Source organism: Panthera tigris, chromosome C2, assembly GCF_018350195.1.
Source record: "Panthera tigris isolate Pti1 chromosome C2, P.tigris_Pti1_mat1.1, whole genome shotgun sequence".
NCBI lineage: Eukaryota > Metazoa > Chordata > Mammalia > Carnivora > Felidae > Panthera > Panthera tigris.
This window is the reverse complement of record NC_056668.1, coordinates 67,967,563-67,986,616: the sequence shown is the minus strand read 5'-3', so window position 1 is coordinate 67,986,616 and position 19,054 is coordinate 67,967,563. Positions and strand designations below refer to the sequence as shown.

The following is a 19,054-nucleotide window of genomic DNA, read 5'->3' as shown; positions in this document are numbered from 1 at the left end:
AAAAGGTTATGGATGAATGAGACAATTGTAGATTATCTGATATGCTTAATTATATTGATCAGTTAAATAATCTGACCAAAGTTACATAGTTAATGAGTAACAGGACCAGAACCTGAACCTAGTCTCTCTACCCTGCCAATCCACTGCCTCTTTGCAGCCAGAAGTCTTCAGCTGCCTCTGAGCTCTACCACTTAGTACCTAAGATGCCTAGCCAACATCACTCAAACTTCTACAGCTTAGTGCCTTGCATCTGACAGGGAGATAATGATACCTCCCTAGTGGGACTGCTGTGAGGATGAAATGGGGTAACTTACTGAACATCCTTTATAAATCATAAAGCACTTCAACAGTATCAGTTACCATAATATATAATACAAATTTCCATCTCAGCAGAATAGAAGATAGAAATGTGGCCATATTCTAGTGTTTCTAAATATAATCTGCCATTGGCATTCAAAGGTTCCTTCCCCCTAGGGTAAAACTATCCAGGAGGAAGAGTTGAGGAATTATTTCACCCTCATTCTTCCCTCCCAGAGCTGTGTATAATGCCTAAGGACCCATTGCCCTTGCACAGCCCATCTTGAGAGCTCGCCAAAAAGGTCATTCCATTATGTTATTACATGTTACTCTACTGCTCCCAGGGAGCTAATGGACTTCAGACTAAAAAGTCCATAGCTCAATGCACATGATTAAAGGAAAAAAAGAAAACAATCTGTTGGAAAAACACATTGATGCTGCTCTGTGTTTAATCCCCAGATAATATTATCAGTCAGGAAAAACAACTATCCTTGCCCAGTGCCTCAGCACTTTGACCTGTAGACCAGCACTCCTGAGACTGGCAGGCACCTACACTTCTGGAACTGGTGAGAAGGAAAGGGGAAAGGAGGGAGGATGGGTCCAGTGCCCACTTGCCCAGGCAGCACAGTGGCATGCTGCTGGGCCACAGTGACAGCAAAGTGTGTACAGCAGAAGCCTCAAGAGTCAAGTCTTATGGCATACCCACAGCTTCCTTTCTAAACAAACCCAGTGAACCCCTCAGATCATCTAACCAATAGCCACCCTCAAAGTAAAACCACTTTCCAGCCAGCTACCAAAGGCTCTGACCTAACGTTCACTCTCACACAGCAGGGAACTTAAGCTCAATAAGAAATACACTGAGCAAACTGACTTTGCTTGAACACTATAACCCAGTAGGATGCTAGGACTTAAACTGGGCACTGCCCATAGCCAGCCTACTTTAGAACTCTCTATGGAGGTGTCTCCTCTCCACCTCCTCCAATCCCTATTCTGCCCCTGGACTAAGAGCTCCGGAGGGCTGGGCCCAGCAGAGTGCCTGGCCCCTTGAAAGCCCCCAGGAAATACCTGCCCAGCAACATAAACCTGACAAATCACACTGGTTACCACACTCCTGACCTCTACAGAGATCACACACTAGGAAGATGTTATAAAGTGAAGGCATAATAGCTCTTGGGAGACATGGAAGGGGCCACCCAAAGCAGACAAACCACAGCACAGTGAGGGTCTGGGAGAGAGTGGGTAGGACCATGCCCCACCTCAAGAAAGCGTGGCTCAAGAGCCTCATCTGGCCATGACCTTAGACTGGGAAGCCATCAGGGAGGCTGGAGGTGGAAGGTGGAACCAACGAGGTGGCTGCCCAAGAGGAGAGAAATGGGTCTATACAAGAGCCTCGGGGGAAAACAACAGAACTCAGTGACTATTCCTATGTAAGCAAGGAGGGTACAGAGAAGAGGCTAAAGTGACTCCAAGGATCTGGGCTAGGAGTGTGGAACAACAGCCAAGATGGAAGACGGGAGCAGTGGCAGAAGAGGCTCTGGTCTTCTGTTGAGGGAGGTGATAGATAATATGCTCAGGCATGGACATGTGGACACACAGGCTTTCTTCAGGCTAGAGAGCGAGCCCTGAGGCCGGTGAAGGCTCCAGGGTCAGGTTCAGAGGGAGATGACAAGGGAAATCCTCAGTTGAGGAGAGGAGGAAGGACCAGGAGGAAGATCAGGAAGGATAAAGTGGAAGTGCCGCGTCAACACAGACCAGGGAAGAGACACACAGGAAAGGGGGTGATCAATCTGCAGGCAAAGACCGTGGCAAAGTCCCCAGGGACATGACAAGCAAACCTTAACAGCAGAAAGGCGGGGGGAAGGCAGCCGGAAGTCAGGCTGCTGAGAAGGGAAAGCACACCCCAGTATGGGAGCCGGGGTGACAAGGGGAAGCCAGGCAGGTAGTCCAGTGGGTCAGGAGAAGGATGGGCTGTCTCCACTGTGGACAAGTGTGGGCACAGGAGAAAAGAACTGGCCTAGAGAGGCAGGATTTGGAGATTTGGGGGCAAGAGAGGAAAAAGAGTCAGGATACCCAGATCCGAGAGAACCAGAAGACTTGGTTACTAAGAGCTAAGATGCCATGCTTAGTATCTTTGGGGGGGGGGGGGGGAGATGAAAGGCCCCTGGATGCCTGGCCTCAGACGGACCATCACCTCAGCTCACAACCACGGAGCAGTCAGGAGGACTGCCCTTGCCTCCCTCCCCAAGAGGTCTCTCCTCCAGCCACTTAACATTCTCCTTTCTCCTCCGCTTCCGTCTATTTTAACCTTTGCAGTGTGCATGCTCCTTCCTTTCCTGAAGATGCAGCTCCAGTGAGCCTTGAATCGCCTTGCCAAGAGCCTTCCTGCAGACTTCATAAGTCACAACCCACAAACCCTGATAACAACAATAATAACAACATTAATGATGCACAAACTCTCTGCTTTGTCAAGCCCTCAGGGGGGAGAGGGCAGCGTCTGAGAAGTGCTTCAGCAGCCAGCCACCTTCCCAGCCAGTCATAGAACTGTTCCCGGGTATGGCAGCTCTTTACATTCTAAGTCACTGGCTTCGGATCGTTCTGCTCACCAACCCTCAGCTTTAACAGTATTTACACTAGGGCCTGGGCTCAGACCCATAAAACGTTCCCCCAGTGCAGGGCAGAACACTGCTGGGAAGGCCAGCTGCCTCTGTTCCTGCTGCTGGGGAATCCTGGAGCCCCACACGCCAGCGTCCCCTGTCAAAGTATATACCCGCTCTTAGAACACCATGCCCCTCCATCACAGTAACAGCAGCCTCCACCCCCACTCAGAGCACGGGTCCCCTTCAGGGCCCAGCAGCACCCCGGCGGCTGGGCGCAGAAGCCCTCACTCCACCTCCACCACAGCTGGAGGCACGAGCCTTCTCATCTTCCAGACGCCCTGAGTGCTCTCCTGCCCATATCAGGGCCAGCCTACAGGCCCACTCTCATCTTCTCCCTTTGAGGGATCCCCACCCCTCAGACAGCACAGAGAGACCACTGCTTCGGGAGCCAAACAGACCTGGGGTCAAACCCGGGCACCGTCATTTAGAGCAACATGACCTCTCAGAGCATCATTTCCCCACCTGTAAAGTGGAAAGGATAATACTGATACCTCCTTTGGGGGCATGGCTGAGGATTAAATGAAGAGGGAAAAAGCACCTAGAGAACCTAACATAATGCTTGGCACACAGAAGTACATAATAATCATAATTATCTTATTAGTACTATTAGTGAGACAAATCACAGAGCAAGAACAACAGTGAAATGGGAACCACCTCTTCCTCTCCAGGGCCCTGGCTACAATCAGGCAAAACAGCACGTCCAGGCAGGAAGGAGCATGCACGTACACAACATTCAGGATATAACCTGAAACCTGCAATAATCACCCATCTGCATGGCAACCCAGACCAAGAGGCCACGTGGTACATGTAGAATGCTCCTTCCAGATTCTGTGCCCGTTTGCTCCTCACAAAACCTAACAAGTGGGTGCTGGCCTCATCTCACAGATGAGGAAACTGAGGCTCAGAGAGGTTAAATTGCTTACCAAGTCACACGATAGGTAAGCAGCAGAGCAAGGACTAGAGCTCAGGTCTCCCAGCTCCTGCCCAGAGGTGGTCTATTATTCTCAACCCCACAAGCTCCCTGGACCCAAGCAGAAAAAGAGCACCTCCTTCCCTTCAGAGCAGCCAGGAAAAGCCCCAAACTTCCAAAATCCCATGGCAAGAAGGGATTTATTACCCTCTGCAGTATCCTGTTGTCAGGGCCCTGGATCAATGAGCCCAGATGTGCTGTTCATCAGAAGTTGTGTACAGGAGTCTGAGCCCCTTTCCAGCTCACTCTCTCCCTCTCTAACACACAGCACACTTAAACTGCTCTCTCTTCACTTAACCTCACCCACCATCCCCACCAGACTAAGGAGATAAAGAGTGGTACAATCTTGGAAAATAATAGGGAGAACACTCCTTGCCACACTATACCCTCTGTTGGAAAAAGTTCCAGATCTCTGGGGTGCGTGCCAGCACCCTCATGTTCTCTGTAGCCGGGGAGGCTGGCTGTCATTACCGATTCACTATTCAATGTGGATCATGAAGCCAGGGGTATTCAATTATGTAAAAGCAGCTTGCTAAAGGAGGGTGATTTGAAGACAGAAATTTTAGCATTTAGGAAAAGGGGTGGAGGTGGAACTTGACCTTTTTTGCTCTGTCACCTGAAAAAAGATACCCTTCCTATGTTGGGAGCTGTGAAGAAACCGGTTTTAATTTAGTGTAACCCACATTTTGCTCAAAATAGTTTTCAAATGTCAGAATCTAAAAGTCTAGACTCTAAAGAAGCTGGTGGTAAAGGGATCCAGGAAAAATGTTAAAAACAGATGACCTGAACCCAAGGTCAGAGAATTCGAGCTGACTGAGAATTTAGAGCTGGAGGTTTGGTGGAAAGAGCCAGAAACCCAAGTTTTGCACTGGCTTTACCTTTTGGTCGTGTGACCTTGGGCAAGTCTCTCTTTTCTAAGTCTCTGTAAAATGAAGGGACTTAAAATAATTTCCAAAGTCCCTGCCAATTGTGACATTTTGATAAATCTATCCTCATGATCACTACCAGAGAAGTACTGTAAGGTAAATTATACCTTGTGACAAAAACTGCTGAGTTTCTCTGGATCTGTGGCCACCCACATTAAAAGTCACTCCTCTGTGTCCCTTGCAGCAAGTGTGGCTGGCTGTGCAACTAAACTCTGGCCCCTCAAATATAAGCAGAAGTGTTTGGAACTGTTCCTAAGAGACATTTGGGTCTTCTTAGTCTCCTCCTCCTCCTGCCAGATGGAATTTAGACAAGATGGCTAGAACTCAAGCAGCCACCTTGAGACAATGAGGAGAAAGGACTTGTTACAGAGGTGTAGTAGTAAGATAAAAGGTACCTGGGTCCCTGACCCACAGGAGTATGTACTGGCCCTAGAACACCCCTTCCTAGGCTTCAACATGAGTGAATTACATGACCTCTGTAAGGTACTTATTCTGGGTTTTCTGGCAGGCATACAAATGGATATTGAGTCCCTACTGGAACAAAAGCCTAAATTGGAAAGAAATATTAACATTTGCTCCAGTTGGGATATTTCAAAGAGTCTAAGGCACTAAATCACGTATTATACTTCAGATAAATTGTTGTAAGGAAGGAGACAGAGGGACTATCAAAGATTTGGTTCACTGTGTTCCTCCTAAATTACCCAAGTTTCACCATGCCTGTTCCTGTCAGGTGTCTTGGTCACTTGGTGACAACTACCCACAAATGAAAGGAAAGTCAGCTAGTAGCTCTCCAGTTTCCCTGCAACCTAGGCCCTTTATGACTAAGAGGACCACTGCAGGAGACCAGAAGGCCTTGCAGTTCACAGGCTTGAGCTGGGCTGGCTGGTTTCCCCAACACAGCATTCCTCACATGCCATCTCAGGCCTCCAGGTAGCCCTCCAGAGCCAAGGACTCAAAATTCCTGAGGCTGCGCCACACAGTGGGCCCACAGGGCTGAGAGAACGAAATATTTACAAGTCCATGTCCTCCACCCTACCATTTCATCTTAGATAGCTTATCATCAGAAAGCTCAAATTCCTCCCTCTCCCATGCCTATCAGCCTATTGCACTCTGAAAAGAGCAAACACATTCCTTCTTCGGATCCTAGAGGTGAAATACCCTAGCTCCTCACATGTGCCCTCAAATCCCTCACCATCCTGAATGATCTACCTTAGACACAGACATGTTCATGATTCTCAGAGCTATCCGAATAGCTGGCAGCAGAGTGTTAGAGCTTAAAAAGAATAATGTGCTATATTACTAGAATTTATTTGGGGAAATAAATATCGATGCTTTCATAATTCAAAATAGAGGAAATTAGTCTCAACACAAATCTTGACTGGTGGGTCACAGTTAAAAATAAATTGAGAAACATCATTAACGAATCTCTTAAAATATGGTGCCCAAATGTCACAAAGTGCTGGCAAAAGTACAATTCGTTTCAAAGTTATTTGGCACAATTCACCAAGTATCTCAAAAAAAGTATTTATGCTTCTTGACTTGGTAATTCCACTTTTGGGAATCTGTCCTGAGGAAATTAGCAGGGGTTCTGACAGATGACTCACACGGTCCTACTCGTAAGAGTCAAAAATTGTAAACAACCTAAATATTCAAGAGCAGAGGAATGGTCATTTAGAGGAAACCATTCAACAGAATAATACAGCCATTTAGATGATGTTTTCGAAGACTGTGCAATGAAGAAATATTTGCTTTAGTGTTAAGTTTCAAAAAATGGAGTTCAAATGTACATGGCATGATTATAACTACACACAAAATTTTGCTCAGAAAAAGACTGGAAGAAAAAAGTGCACCAAAGTAAAACTTCATCCTTAGATAGATTTCATTCTTCCCCTTTGTTTTTCTCAGTCACCATAATAGGCATGTCCAATTTAAATCTTTAAAGAAAAAAAAAATTATCACCACTTGGCCACCATCAAGGAAATAATTAACAATCTCTAAGTATCACCCCACAAGCAAATATAACTTCACAGCAGAGAAGCCTGGCAGAGACCTCCTTAACTAAGGGGCCAGCATTAGCACCACCAGTAATGGGTAAAATTAGCACCATATGCCTCTGGATATAACGCACTGAACAGAAACATCATCAAAAACCCAGTTGAAGGACATTCTTCAAAATTATCAAGGTCACAAAAGACAAAGCCTGGGAAACCGGTCCGGATTAAAGGTGACTAAAGAGATGATGATAATTCAGCGTGCCATTCTGAACTAGGTTCTGAGCCAAATGCTACATTTCTGATTTTGATCATTGTCCTGTGGTTACGTAAGGGAATATCCTTGCCTTTTAGGAAATATTTAGGGGGCAGAGGTGCATCACGTCTGTGAACTTTATAAACGGTGAGGGAGAATGTGATAAAACAAATGTGATAAAATGTTAATATGTGTGGAATCTGGGTAAAGAGCAGATGGGAATCCTTTGTATTCTTCTTGCAACTCCTCTGTAAGTCTGAAATTAGTTAGAAAAAAAAATTTTTTTTTTTTACCTAAAAAAAGACAGGGGGAAAAAAAAAAGATGCCCAGAAAACAACCAAATACTGCCCCCACCTCTTCCACAGGCCTGAAACCCTCGGCCGGCCGGCTGGCCGGCCAGCGCTCACTGGTACTTTCCCGTGTAAGAGGAGAGCTCATCTGCCATTCTTCACTTCCAGCTACCTGTCTGCTCCTCTGCTCACCTGGCACCGCGTAGTTTTTTATAGGAACTATTATACGAAATCTGCAAAGCACTGTGCATGCAACACATACCTAGAATGTCTTTGATGAGAGACAGAGAAAGAGAAATACAAAAGAACATTAATTTTTAAATATGGGTAATTTACATCCCTTAATAAAGGCAAATTTTAAGCATCTGTCACCAACCACCATGGCTAAATAGCACTCTTCACCAGGAATGAAGACCTAACCTCAAACCAAGTTTGGGAATTTCACCACTGGTACTTCCCAACATGCAAATGTCTACCCTACAGCCTCCGAAATAAAGGCAAGAACCATGAGTCCCTGAATGGGGTGTGTGGGTATGTGGGTGTAAGACAGACAGACAGGGCCTGGCTGAGATATGGACCCCTGAGTAGCTGCAGCGAGGAGCTAAATGTGCTTTTTAAGAGAGAGAGATGGGAAAGCACTTGGCAAGGAATAGAACCCAAGAGAGAATTCCAAAATTCAAGGCCTAGGGATTAGCCCATAATAATGATAATAGCTCCATGTACAGAGTGCTTACTGTGTGATCAGGAGCAGCTGAGCAGCTCACATGCCTATCTAATTTAATTATCTTGGCAAGAGACTTCAGTAGGTACTTGCAGTACATCTATTTTATAGGTGAGGAAACTGAAACTAAGGAGAGCCAAGAAACCTGCTCAACATCACACAGCAAGAAGGTGAGAGAGCTGTGACTCAGACCCCCATCGCTGGTGCCCCAGTTGGAGCACAAAGACCACAGATTCCTGGAGCCACCCACATCTCATTGTTTGTTCTTCCAAATACAAAGCTAGCTGCATTTCTTATATGTTGCTTCCTTTAAAAACCATACCTTACATGTGGTCTACACAGTACAGTTTTCCTCCCCTCTCTTCCCCCGCAACATGTGGCTGTCAACAAGGGACAATTCAGGGGCAGGACAACTGATCCGAGAGCTTATAAAAACAGGTTTTCTTATCCTGAAATTGCAACTGCAGTGCATTTAACCAGGACTTAAGTCCCTAAAGCTTTTAATGTTTTGAAAAACCTCTCCTAACGCCAAAAGGGCTTTGGGTCACTGCCAGCCTGGTGTGCCAGGCCTGCTAACAAGAGCTGGTAGAGGGAATAGTGAATTAGGCAGCAGAGAAGGGGGAAGAGCAGGTAAATTCCCACTCCAGAAATCGAACTCTGGCTCAAAGCTCAGTTAATTGATAAGAAAATAACAATTCAAGTGCTCATGACCCATGGTGTACATCCGTGCTTTTACACACATTATCTCGCTCAATCCTCTAAAGCTGAGGGTTTAAACCAGTGTTTTCCACCCTTCAGGACTCAATCCAAGAGCTGAGTCACAAATCAATTCAGTGGATTACCACCAACATTTTTTAAGTGACATCAAATAGAAAACATCAGTATGTATCATAAATAACAAGACTAAGTATTCAGCAAAACATTTATATCTGTTACATATACTTGGCTATAATGTAAAACGTACAGTTGTCCTTGCAGGAGTTGCAGCAAAAATATCTGAAAAAATGTCACAATCTGTGTGGGAGGTGGTGCTATCCCCACTTTAGAGATACGACCACTGAGGCTCACAGAAGTGAACAAACGCCCCTCAGGTGAAGCCCAGGACTCAGCCCAGACCTTCTGAGCACAGTGAGTCAAGGTGAACACTCCCCACTGGTGCCCCTCAAGCCCTCTCCACTCACTAGAGCTCCACCCAATACAAGACCAGAGAGGCCGGCAAATCTGCCTCCCCTTCCAACGCAGCCATTAAGCACAACCAACTGGAAAAAGCCACAGTGACAGCCTGACCCATCTTTCCCCTGCTCCCTGCTTGCCTGCAGTTCTCCACACGCCTTCAGGGAAAAGCAAAGCAGTGTGTGTTCAAGCCAAGTGCCACCTCACACTGTGCCCGGTGTACATGGATCATGACCTGGGCAGAACCTGGGCCACACCACCCAGCCCAGAGCAGCAGTCCTGGCTGGCAAAATACTATCCACCACACAAAATTAATGTTGTTTACTTGTAAATCTGCCTGGTTTGCACGCACACCAGCTCTAAGTCTAGGCTTTTTAGAAATAGATTCCTGGGCCTTATCCTTAAAGAATAGCATCTCGGGGCGCCTGGGTGGCGCAGTCGGTTAAGCGTCCGACTTCAGCCAGGTCACGATCTCGCGGTCTGTGAGTTCGAGCCCCGCGTCAGGCTCTGGGCTGATGGCTTGGAGCCTGGAGCCTGTTTCCGATTCTGTGTCTCCCTCTCTCTCTGCCCCTCCCCCGTTCATGCTCTGTCTCTCTCTGTCCCAAAAATAAATTAAAAAAAAAAAAAAACGTTGGAAAAAAAAAAAAAAAATAGCATCTCACAGATCTGGGGAGGCCAGGAATCCAACTGTATACATAGACCCTTAAGGTGATTTGGATCCACAGCCTGGTAGGAAAAACCTCTATCACTGACCCATCTTTGGACCCCACATCACTCCCCTCTCAGATAGAGAGGCTCTCTGAGGACTCGCAACGACTCCAACATGGATAACGTTACAGATACCTCCAGTTCTCCTTTGCCTCAACCTCTTGAACTCTATCTTCTTTGTAATCCCTCGTCCCCTAACCTCCAAACGCTGAAGTTCCTCAGGGCTCACTTGTTCTACCTTCTCTTCCTTCTCTCCATTCTCCATGGGGATCTCACCCACCTCCTGAGCAGCACCCCTAAATTAACATGTCCAGCCCAGATCTCTCTCTTCAGAGCCACATCCTCACATCCTGCTCACTCTGGTTCCTAAACTGGGGTCACATAGAATTCTCAAATGTTAAGAACCTAAATCTCATACAAATAGCATATTTTGAAGGGTTACTGAACTCGGTTTTAAGTTTATTTTGAGAGAGAGAAAGAGAGAGCAGGAGAGGGACAGAGAGAGAGGAAGAGAGACAGAATCCCAAGCAGGCTGTATGCTGTCAGCACAGAGCTTTATACAGGACTTGAACTCATGAACCATGAGATCATGACACTCAACCGACTGAGCCACTCAGATGCCCCAGGGTTACTGACCTCTTAATAAGTGACCCACTAAAAATAGTCACATCAAAAAAGGATATAAGGGAAAAAAGGTTTAAAGAAGATCTCAAAAAAAAAAAAAAAAGTTATAAGAAACTAATATGCATATGGTTCACAAAAAAAAAAAAAAAAAAAAAAGAATCCTGTTGTAAGACTGCTAAATTAGGTATCAAACTGGTTAAAGTCCTGCAGGGCAATCACCTCTGGGTCTCTCTTCTCTACCAAACAGAAATCATTTGCATCTTATCTACCTTTAAAATATGGGTCCTAGAGGCGTCTGGGTGGCTCAGTCGGTTAAGCGTCCGACTTCAGCCCAGGTCACGATCTCGAGGTCCGTGAGTTCGAGCCCCGCGTCGGGCTCTGAGCTGGAGCCTGCTTCCGATTCTGTGTCTCCCTCTCTCTCTCTGCCCCTCCCCCGTTCATGCTCTGTCTCTCTCTGTCTCAAAAATAAATGAATGTTAAATAAATAAATAAATAAATAAATAAATAAATAAATAAAATATGGGTCCTAAAGAATAATACAGTTATATTCCCTAGAGTACTGGATGGCCCTTAGGTGTCCCTCTTAGACAATGCTCTAATATGACATTAAAGAGACACTAAATCATCTTTTATTTCCATGGTTTTGGATAACTCTTTTTTAAATATTTACTTATTTATTTTGAGAGAGAGTGAGAAAGAGCACACGTTGGCGGTGGCGGGGAGGGGAGATTGGGAGAGAATCCCAAGCAGGCTCCAGGCTGTCAGCACAGAGGAGCCTGGCATAGGGCTCCACCTCATGAACTGCAAGATCATGACCTGAACCGAAATCAAAAGTCAGACACTTAATCGACTGAGCCACCCCGGCGCCCCTGGATAATTCTTCTTTACACTGGGGCCTATGAACTTGAGTGAGGAAAAATAGTATCTTTATTTTCACTAACCTCTAACTGAAATTTAGCCTTACTTTTATCATGAGTGTAGGCAACAAATTATAGTAGCACTAGCAGTGTCTGTGACTTTGCCACCAACAGAAATCATATATTTTTTAGCCCTTACCCCCAGAAACCACACTTTTCATATTACAATAGGCGTAGATATCCTGAAACATTGTTGATGCTCGTCACTAAATATTATCGAAAATACCAAACCTGCCATTAGATCTTCCTAAAGGAAACATTAATAAATACAAATATTTTATCACATATTTGTTATAGAATTTGGGAACTATATTTCAGTATCATTGGTTTCCTTTGCTGTACTATGCACTGTTTTATACACTTAAAAACATGATTCTAAGAAAGTCCTCTGAAAAGCCTTTCCTGACTTGCTGCATTAGGTTAGGGACCCATGTTACACATTCTCTTATCACCTTGTATTTCCTCTTTCCGGCACTTTACCACCTGAATTAAGTAATAAGTTAGTGGCTCTCCCACTAAGCAACAGGAGGAAGGGATGGTGGCCATCTTATTTATCATTATGTCCCTAATGCCTTATCATGGTATGTCTGACTCATAAAAGACTGTCAAGAAGTATCTGTTTAAAGAAAAAAGAAAAAATAGGGCACCTGGATGGCTCAGTTGGTTGAGCATCTGACTCTTGATTTTGGCTCAGGTCATGATCGCAGAGCCATGGGATTGAGCCCTGCATCGGGCTCCATGCTGAGTATGGAGCCTGCTTAAGATTCTCCCTCTCTCTCCCTCTACCCCTCTCCCCCACTCGCACTCTCTCTCTAAAGTAAAACAATTAAAATTAAAACTAAATACATAAAAAAGACCTATGGGATGAATGAACATCTGGGACATGGGTAGCATGCAGATGCTGGTCTACATTCCTTGGAAATAAGGAGCAGGTACCATACTCTGCCCAGGACCTAGCAAAGTCAGACCCTTTGACAAAAGTAAACCCACTTATTCTTCACAAGCCTGCCCTACTTGGCCCAACAACAGAACTTTCCAGCCAACCCCACTTCTCAGCTCAGATACTAGACCACCTCTGTGTTTCAGCCCCAGCGTAGGGCTCTCAACCTAGATCTCCGTTAATACCTTCCAAAGCAAGGATTAAAGCATCTGCTCATGAGTTAATGACATCTGCTCATGCCAAAGGGTTGGGGGAATAGTAGGATTCTCTGGGGGGTCAGAAGATGGACATTCTACTCCAATCCCAGCCAGCTGCAATAAAGCCAGGCACAGCCTCACCATCAGGCCATCTGGGAACAGAGTACACATCAAACTGGGGGCTCAGGATGCCCTTGGAGAATAAAAAGACACCAAAGGCTATTCTAGCCCCACAGTCCATCTGAGTATTTAACCCCCCACCACATGATTGCAAAGCTAATTATTTAGAAGTGGTTTCACCAAAATGAAATATGTGGGAATGCTCTGCAAACTCCAAAGCCCTCTATAGATATGCCAAGTGTTTTATAATTCTCATCGACAGATCACCTGGGTAGCCAGAGGCTCCAGCCAGTACTGCAGGATGGGCCAGGCAGCCTAGCAATGGGTGGGCATCCCTGTTCCTCCCCTCTCCCACTGGGATCTAAGATGCTAGATGTTAAAAAAAAAGGAAGGAGGAATGGGAGTGTGGGGCCAAAGAAACCGTGGAAGTCTTGGTAACATGAGCACTTAGGTTCCTTACACCCCATGCATCACTCTCTGACTCACTGTCACTTAGCCACCACCACCAGTTGAGACACAAGAGCCCCACTGAGCAAAACCGCAAAGCTGAAGCAAACCCATCAGGGAGGCGGTGTGGTTGGTATCATCATTCTCAAAAGAGTATCCACTTTCAGAAGAAAGGAGAGAGAAACATAAATCTTTAGACCCTCTGCAGCCCCCTCTACTTCCTCAGAGGCTCTGCAAGGGCCCACTGGGGAGTGGCAAAGAACGAGTCAAGAGCCCAGCTCAGAGGAACTGTGATGGGGAGAATCCCAGCAGTCCCAGCAGCACAGCCCCCCAACTCACAGCCTGCAGTCTCTGCTCACACCCTCTCTGGCCTCCTAACCGGCTTCCCCAGCACCTCTCCTTCCCAACTTGAGATAACTGCCCTGGCTCCTATTTATTGTGCCCCCCCCACCGCCCCCATATGCCAAGCACTGTGCTGGGTGCTTCCTGTATTATTTCTGATGCTTTCAACTCTGCAAATGGATATTATTACCACCACTGACAAACAAGAAAACTGAGGCAGGGCCCAAGGTCACACAGCTCTTCAGTGCCCAGCTGGCTAAAAACCCATGTTCTACCCATTACATCACACTTTGACTTTATCTTATAGATACAAGAGAAGAGAGAGGAAGAAAGTGTTGTTTTGGGAAAATTAATCCAGTCTCTTCCATTCCAACCCCACAGTGTGGACTGACTGATATTATTATTAAAAGGGCAGCTTTCATCACGTCTCTCCATCACCTACAGAACCAAGTCCCAAAAGCTTTGTCAGGCATTTAACATTCATCACAATCCACTTTTCCAATGTGATTTCCCCCTCCCGAGACTCAAATCTCTCCTTCCATCCAGACCGGCCCATAACTCCTCATTGTCTGTACTTCTACCCCAGATGGTTTCCTTTCTTTGCCTGCAAAACTAGTTCCTCCGGCCAACCATGGACTGGGGAGGACTGCATGCCAGGTCCTGGGCTAGGTGCTGGGAACACAACAGGCAGAACAGGGAAGATCCCCATCGTCACAGAGCCTGGAGTCGGCCCTCGTGAGGCGTGAGCTAGGACCCTTCTCTAGTGACTGGGGGCCCTCGGCCTGACCCTTGCCCAAACGCACAGCACTCAGCATTTGCCACCCACACGGAGCTCGGCTATTCCTCCCATTGATGTGCCAGTTCTGTTTTAAAATTTCCTCTATAATGTGTTTGTTTCTGTGGGAAAAGTGCACTCCAGGTTCCAAACAGCATTATAAATGGCAATTAGGTCCCCAGGCCAGCCCACAAAAGCCTATTAAATATATAATGGTGTAGAACCTAAATATGTATACATTAAAAGCTCTGCAGGAGAGACCAGGGACAAACATCTCCTGCTTCCTGCACCTCCGCCCACTGTCCCACCAGGTTCTGAGCATCAAGCCAGCATCAAGCCACCGTCAAGGGCGGAGGCCCTAGCAGTGGCTTGGGAGGAAGGAAGCAGGTGGAAGATGGGGGGCTGGGATGGCAGAGATGGAGCAGGAAGAAATCTGATCTATAATTCAGGAGACTGGCACCCATCCCAGCTCTGTCTTTACAAACTCAGCAGCCTTGAGACCCTTCCCTCTCAAAGCCCCACTTCTCTAAAATCAAAGAGCTGAGTTATATCAGGAGTTCTCAGACCTCTGAATCTCAGGGATTGGCAAAATATATTTTTCAAAATGTATTTTATATATTTTTAAAACATTTAAAAATATATAACATGTTTAAAATATATAATGTATATTATACATTTTAAAATAAATTTTATCTAGAAAAGACTTTCTAAAAAAAATCAATATACTATCACTACTTAATTTTTTCTAAAGGACACCGAAAACCGCCCCTTCCCTCCAATATGGACATCATGTCAGAAAAATGGACAAGTTTTTAAACTGAAAGTATCTGGATTCGTGGAAAAACCATTCACCATTATTACTTTTCCAGTGTGTCTATGGACCAGTGAAAATTGTCACAGCCCAGTTCCAATCCTTGGCCTGATGCTGGAACCACTTGAGCCGGATGACTTCACGTCCCCTCCAGCTCCCATGTCTCCATTCTGAGGACTGGATGTCGACTACACCACAATCAGCATGGATGGCCTGGGGGAGGGGCCACCGCAGGGAGGAGCTGAGAAGGACAGCAGGAAGGGGCAGTCAGCTGCAGGGGTGGGGCCAGGACAGCACAGCCTCCCCAGACCGAGAGCAGAGATACCTAGCCAGGAGGGAAGGGCTAGAACCAACCTGTCCCAAGTGCTGACTGTGACTCTTCATCCCAGTATTCTTCTGGAAGGCTGAGAGGCCCCAAAGGAGCCTTTTTCCTTAATTAACTTTTCTGATCAAAAAACAAATACACATCCCATATAGGGGAAATAGAAAAAAGCATAAACAAAGAAATAAACAAAAGTCACCCAGAGCTGTGCCTTCTAGAACAATCGCTGTTAACATTCTGATGCACTGCTAATTCCTCAATCACATATGAAGCTATCTTCAGCCACCCTGGGATTCGTTCTGTACCTTGCTTTACCCCTAATTATGAAGCACTTTTCCATGTCCCTAGATATTCTTCATAAGCATATAAAATATTTTGATAGTCAACGTGGCATTCTAGTAAATATAAATATTCTTTATAAACATCACTTTCTATGGCATGGACAGGACCCAAAATCATTTAACTATGCTGTTATTGTTGAGCATTTAAGCCATTTCTATATTTTTACTATTGTAAAAAATGTGGTAGGTATATATCCCTGTCCGTGAATCTCTATAGATCCCTTTATACTGCTTCATGTCCCTTGGGTCACAGTCCAGTGCTCTGCACATATCAGCTCTCAGTAAATATTGAGCAAACGAGGAAACCCAATACACTCCTAGGACCTTGGGAGCCCATATTGGACATACATAGAGTTTAAATTTACAGAGGCCCACCCTGGTGTCCACCAGCCACTCAGCACTGGCCCTGCACCATTGACACCTGCTGAATCAAGCTAGGGCATGGGGAAAGGAGAAGGTCAATTTCATGCTGCAGACTCCCAGGTTCTAGTGCTCTCAGCAAACCTACCCATCCTTCCACACCTGGAAGTGGAGAGCACCAGCAGACCTTAACTGCCTCACTGACTCCCCCCACCCCCAATTCCTCCAGACTGCACAACCCACTGCCTCAGGAAAGCCACGGCTGACCTCTGACCTTCCCACCAAATTAATGAGGAGGCTGCCAGCACCTCGGGTATTAGTGCTCACTGCCCTGTCTTTATTTGCTCACAGGACTGACTCCGTTGCCCAAGCCAGGGCGGCACCAGAGGTCAGGGATAATCTGTGCTTTGCTCTCCATCCAAAATCCAATCCAGCGCCAAACAACATCGTTGATAAATAAATGACTGCCGAAAGAAACTTGTTTCCAGTCAGATTCCCAAGCCCTCTATTTTTATAGAAGGGAGACGAAAAAAGAATAGAGGAAAGCAGGACCCCCTAAAACAGCCCTAATGCAAAGACCTGATAGGGGCTCCCGCTGGAGCTGGCCCCCTCTGCACAGTCCTGCGGTATCTCCTGGCCCAGAGACCTGCCCAAGCCAGCTGGCTCCAGAAAACAGAATGCAAACAGATCATCCACAGGTAGACACAGGTAAAGGGACACTGTCCCATTCCAGACTAGTTCTATCCCAGAGGGAGAACGGTCAGATCTAGGGAACAGGAAGCAGCCTTTCCCACCGACTTCCAGACAACCAGAAAATACAGGGCCACTCCTCCTTGGTGATGCCCCAAAGGCGGGATATCAAAAGATGAAATTGTTTAAAGCAACTAAATCCACACTCCAGTTTCTCCTCCTGTTGCCCAGCATTCTTGTCACACCCAAAAGAAAAAAAAAAAAAACGAAAAATCTGGGTTGGAGAGGGTATCCACAGCAGAAAGTTTCTGGGAACTTCATGGGGAAAAAAGGAGCCAAGATCGTCCTAAAAGAAGGGAGACCGACCAGAAGTTATGGAGTGATGTGGAAAGAGGCCACATTATCCCATCACACACCCACAGTAACACCAAAGCCAAACCTGGAGAGCCCTGGGCACTGTGGACAAATACATACTTTTTGGCCTCTTCTAGGGATTTCCTGGAGCCACCCCTGCCCGCCCCTGCCCCTTTCAATTGTAGCAAACTCCTCTCAGCGAGCCCACCACTCCCAGCACGCTGGCTCACCCCTACTCCACTCCTGTATGATTTTGCAGTTCACAGAACTTCCTCCATCCAACCCCCACCCGACGGCTTTGGAGGGGGGGGGGGGCGTTTACCGTCCCCACTTCATGGATGAGGAGACTAAGTCGCAAGTGTCACAAACTAGAAAGTGGCTGAGGTTCGGGCCAGGGCACTTGGGTGTAGAAGCAAGAACTCCTCCGCGGACCCCACCCCAGCCCTGCCTGCAGGCAGGGTACCAGGTGGAGACTGGCACTTTCTCTGCTGCTCAGGGTGGAAACCAAGAACAAGGTGGCCCTAAAGCAAGGTTTCCAGCAGTACAGATATAAAACACCCTTTTCCCACCCCGCACTCACACAGGTGCAGGGCCCAGAGTATGGGCGCGGCGCACCCTCCATCCCGCCTGTGTCCCGCCCTAGCCGCCGGCTGCCCCCCGACTTGCACCCCCGCAAAGTTGTGCCCGCGGCGCAAGCCCACTGCGTGGCTCCCTCGGACCCTGCGCCCTTGGGAGGGCTCCGCGGGGAGGGCACGGGGACTGCCCCACTGCCTCCCCGGCGGCCACCGGGTCCACGCCTGCCCGGCACGCATGCCCCCACCCCGGGGTTTGGAGGCAGCTCCCCGCACGTCCCGCGAGGGCCGGGAGCAGGGAGCGCGGACCCCAGCGTGGGGCGCACGTGCCGCCCCCTCCCGGACCCCAGCGCCACAGCCTCACCCAGACTGCCAGCAGCAGCAGCAGCAGCCATGCCGGCCCGATCCGCGCCATCCCCGCCGCCGCTGCCTACGGCTGGCTCCGTTCTCCACTCAGGCTCCCGCGCCCGCAGCTCCGCCGGGTCCAACAGCCACGGCCACTTCCCAGCCGCTCCCCGCCTCCGAGTTCCCGGTGCCACGTCTGCCAAAGCATGCGCACGAGGCTGAAAGAGGCGGCCTGGAAGAGGTGCTTGCTGGGAGTCGTAGTTTGCGGCAAGGCTGGGCTGGGGGCCTCCCGGCGTGGACTTGGCCCCAGAGGCACAGAGGCGCATGAGTGGAGTGCTAAACGGCGAGGTCAGCCAGTAAGGGAAGGCAGTTAATTTGCGGGGCTTACTCTGTGCCTGGAGTTTCAGATCAAGATCTCATTCAGCTTACAGAGATAAGTTTTCTTTTCCCTACTTTGAGGATGGAGAGGCAACCAGAGAATTCAAGTAATTTGACCCAGACCACGGTTTGCAAAAGGCAGAGTCCAGCACTGTTTGTGAAGGGTAGGAAAAGCCCTCATTCCCTTCCTCCCAGGCTCCCACTTACCTCGTCTTTTGTTCATTCAGAAAAACTTTATTTAGCTAATGGGAAACAGTTACAACTGACTCTTGTTTCCCGCTCAGGTCATGATCTCAAGGTTTGTGGAATAGAGCCCCACATTGGGCTCTATGCTGACAGCATAGATCCTGCTTGGGATTCTCTGTCTCCCTCTCTCTCTGCCCCTCCTGCACTCTCTCTCTTTCCCAAAATAAATAAACTTAAAAAAAAAAAAGTTAAATATGGATTACCATACAATCTAGCAATTCCACTTCTAGCATATACCTAAAAGAGTTGAAAATAAGTACTGAAACATGTTTGTATACAAATGG

At 47.2% G+C, this 19,054-nt stretch overlaps 1 protein-coding gene across 2 annotated transcripts in view; it reads right to left on the bottom strand.

Annotated features, from left to right (window-relative positions):
• The window catches only part of PDIA5 (protein disulfide isomerase family A member 5), a 93,509-nt gene extending 75,171 nt beyond the window's left edge, over positions 1–18,338 (bottom strand). Inside the window, exon 1 of one of the 2 annotated variants that reach the window (XM_042956221.1) lies at positions 18,166–18,338. In XM_042956221.1, coding sequence (XP_042812155.1) covers positions 18,166–18,216 — 51 coding nt within the window. In that variant the 5' untranslated portion in view covers positions 18,217–18,338. Of the gene's footprint in view, positions 1–15,203; positions 15,305–18,165 lie in introns of those variants that run through there. The other variant, XM_042956222.1, reaches the window with a different exon arrangement.
• Positions 18,339–19,054: the final 716 nt, after the last annotated feature.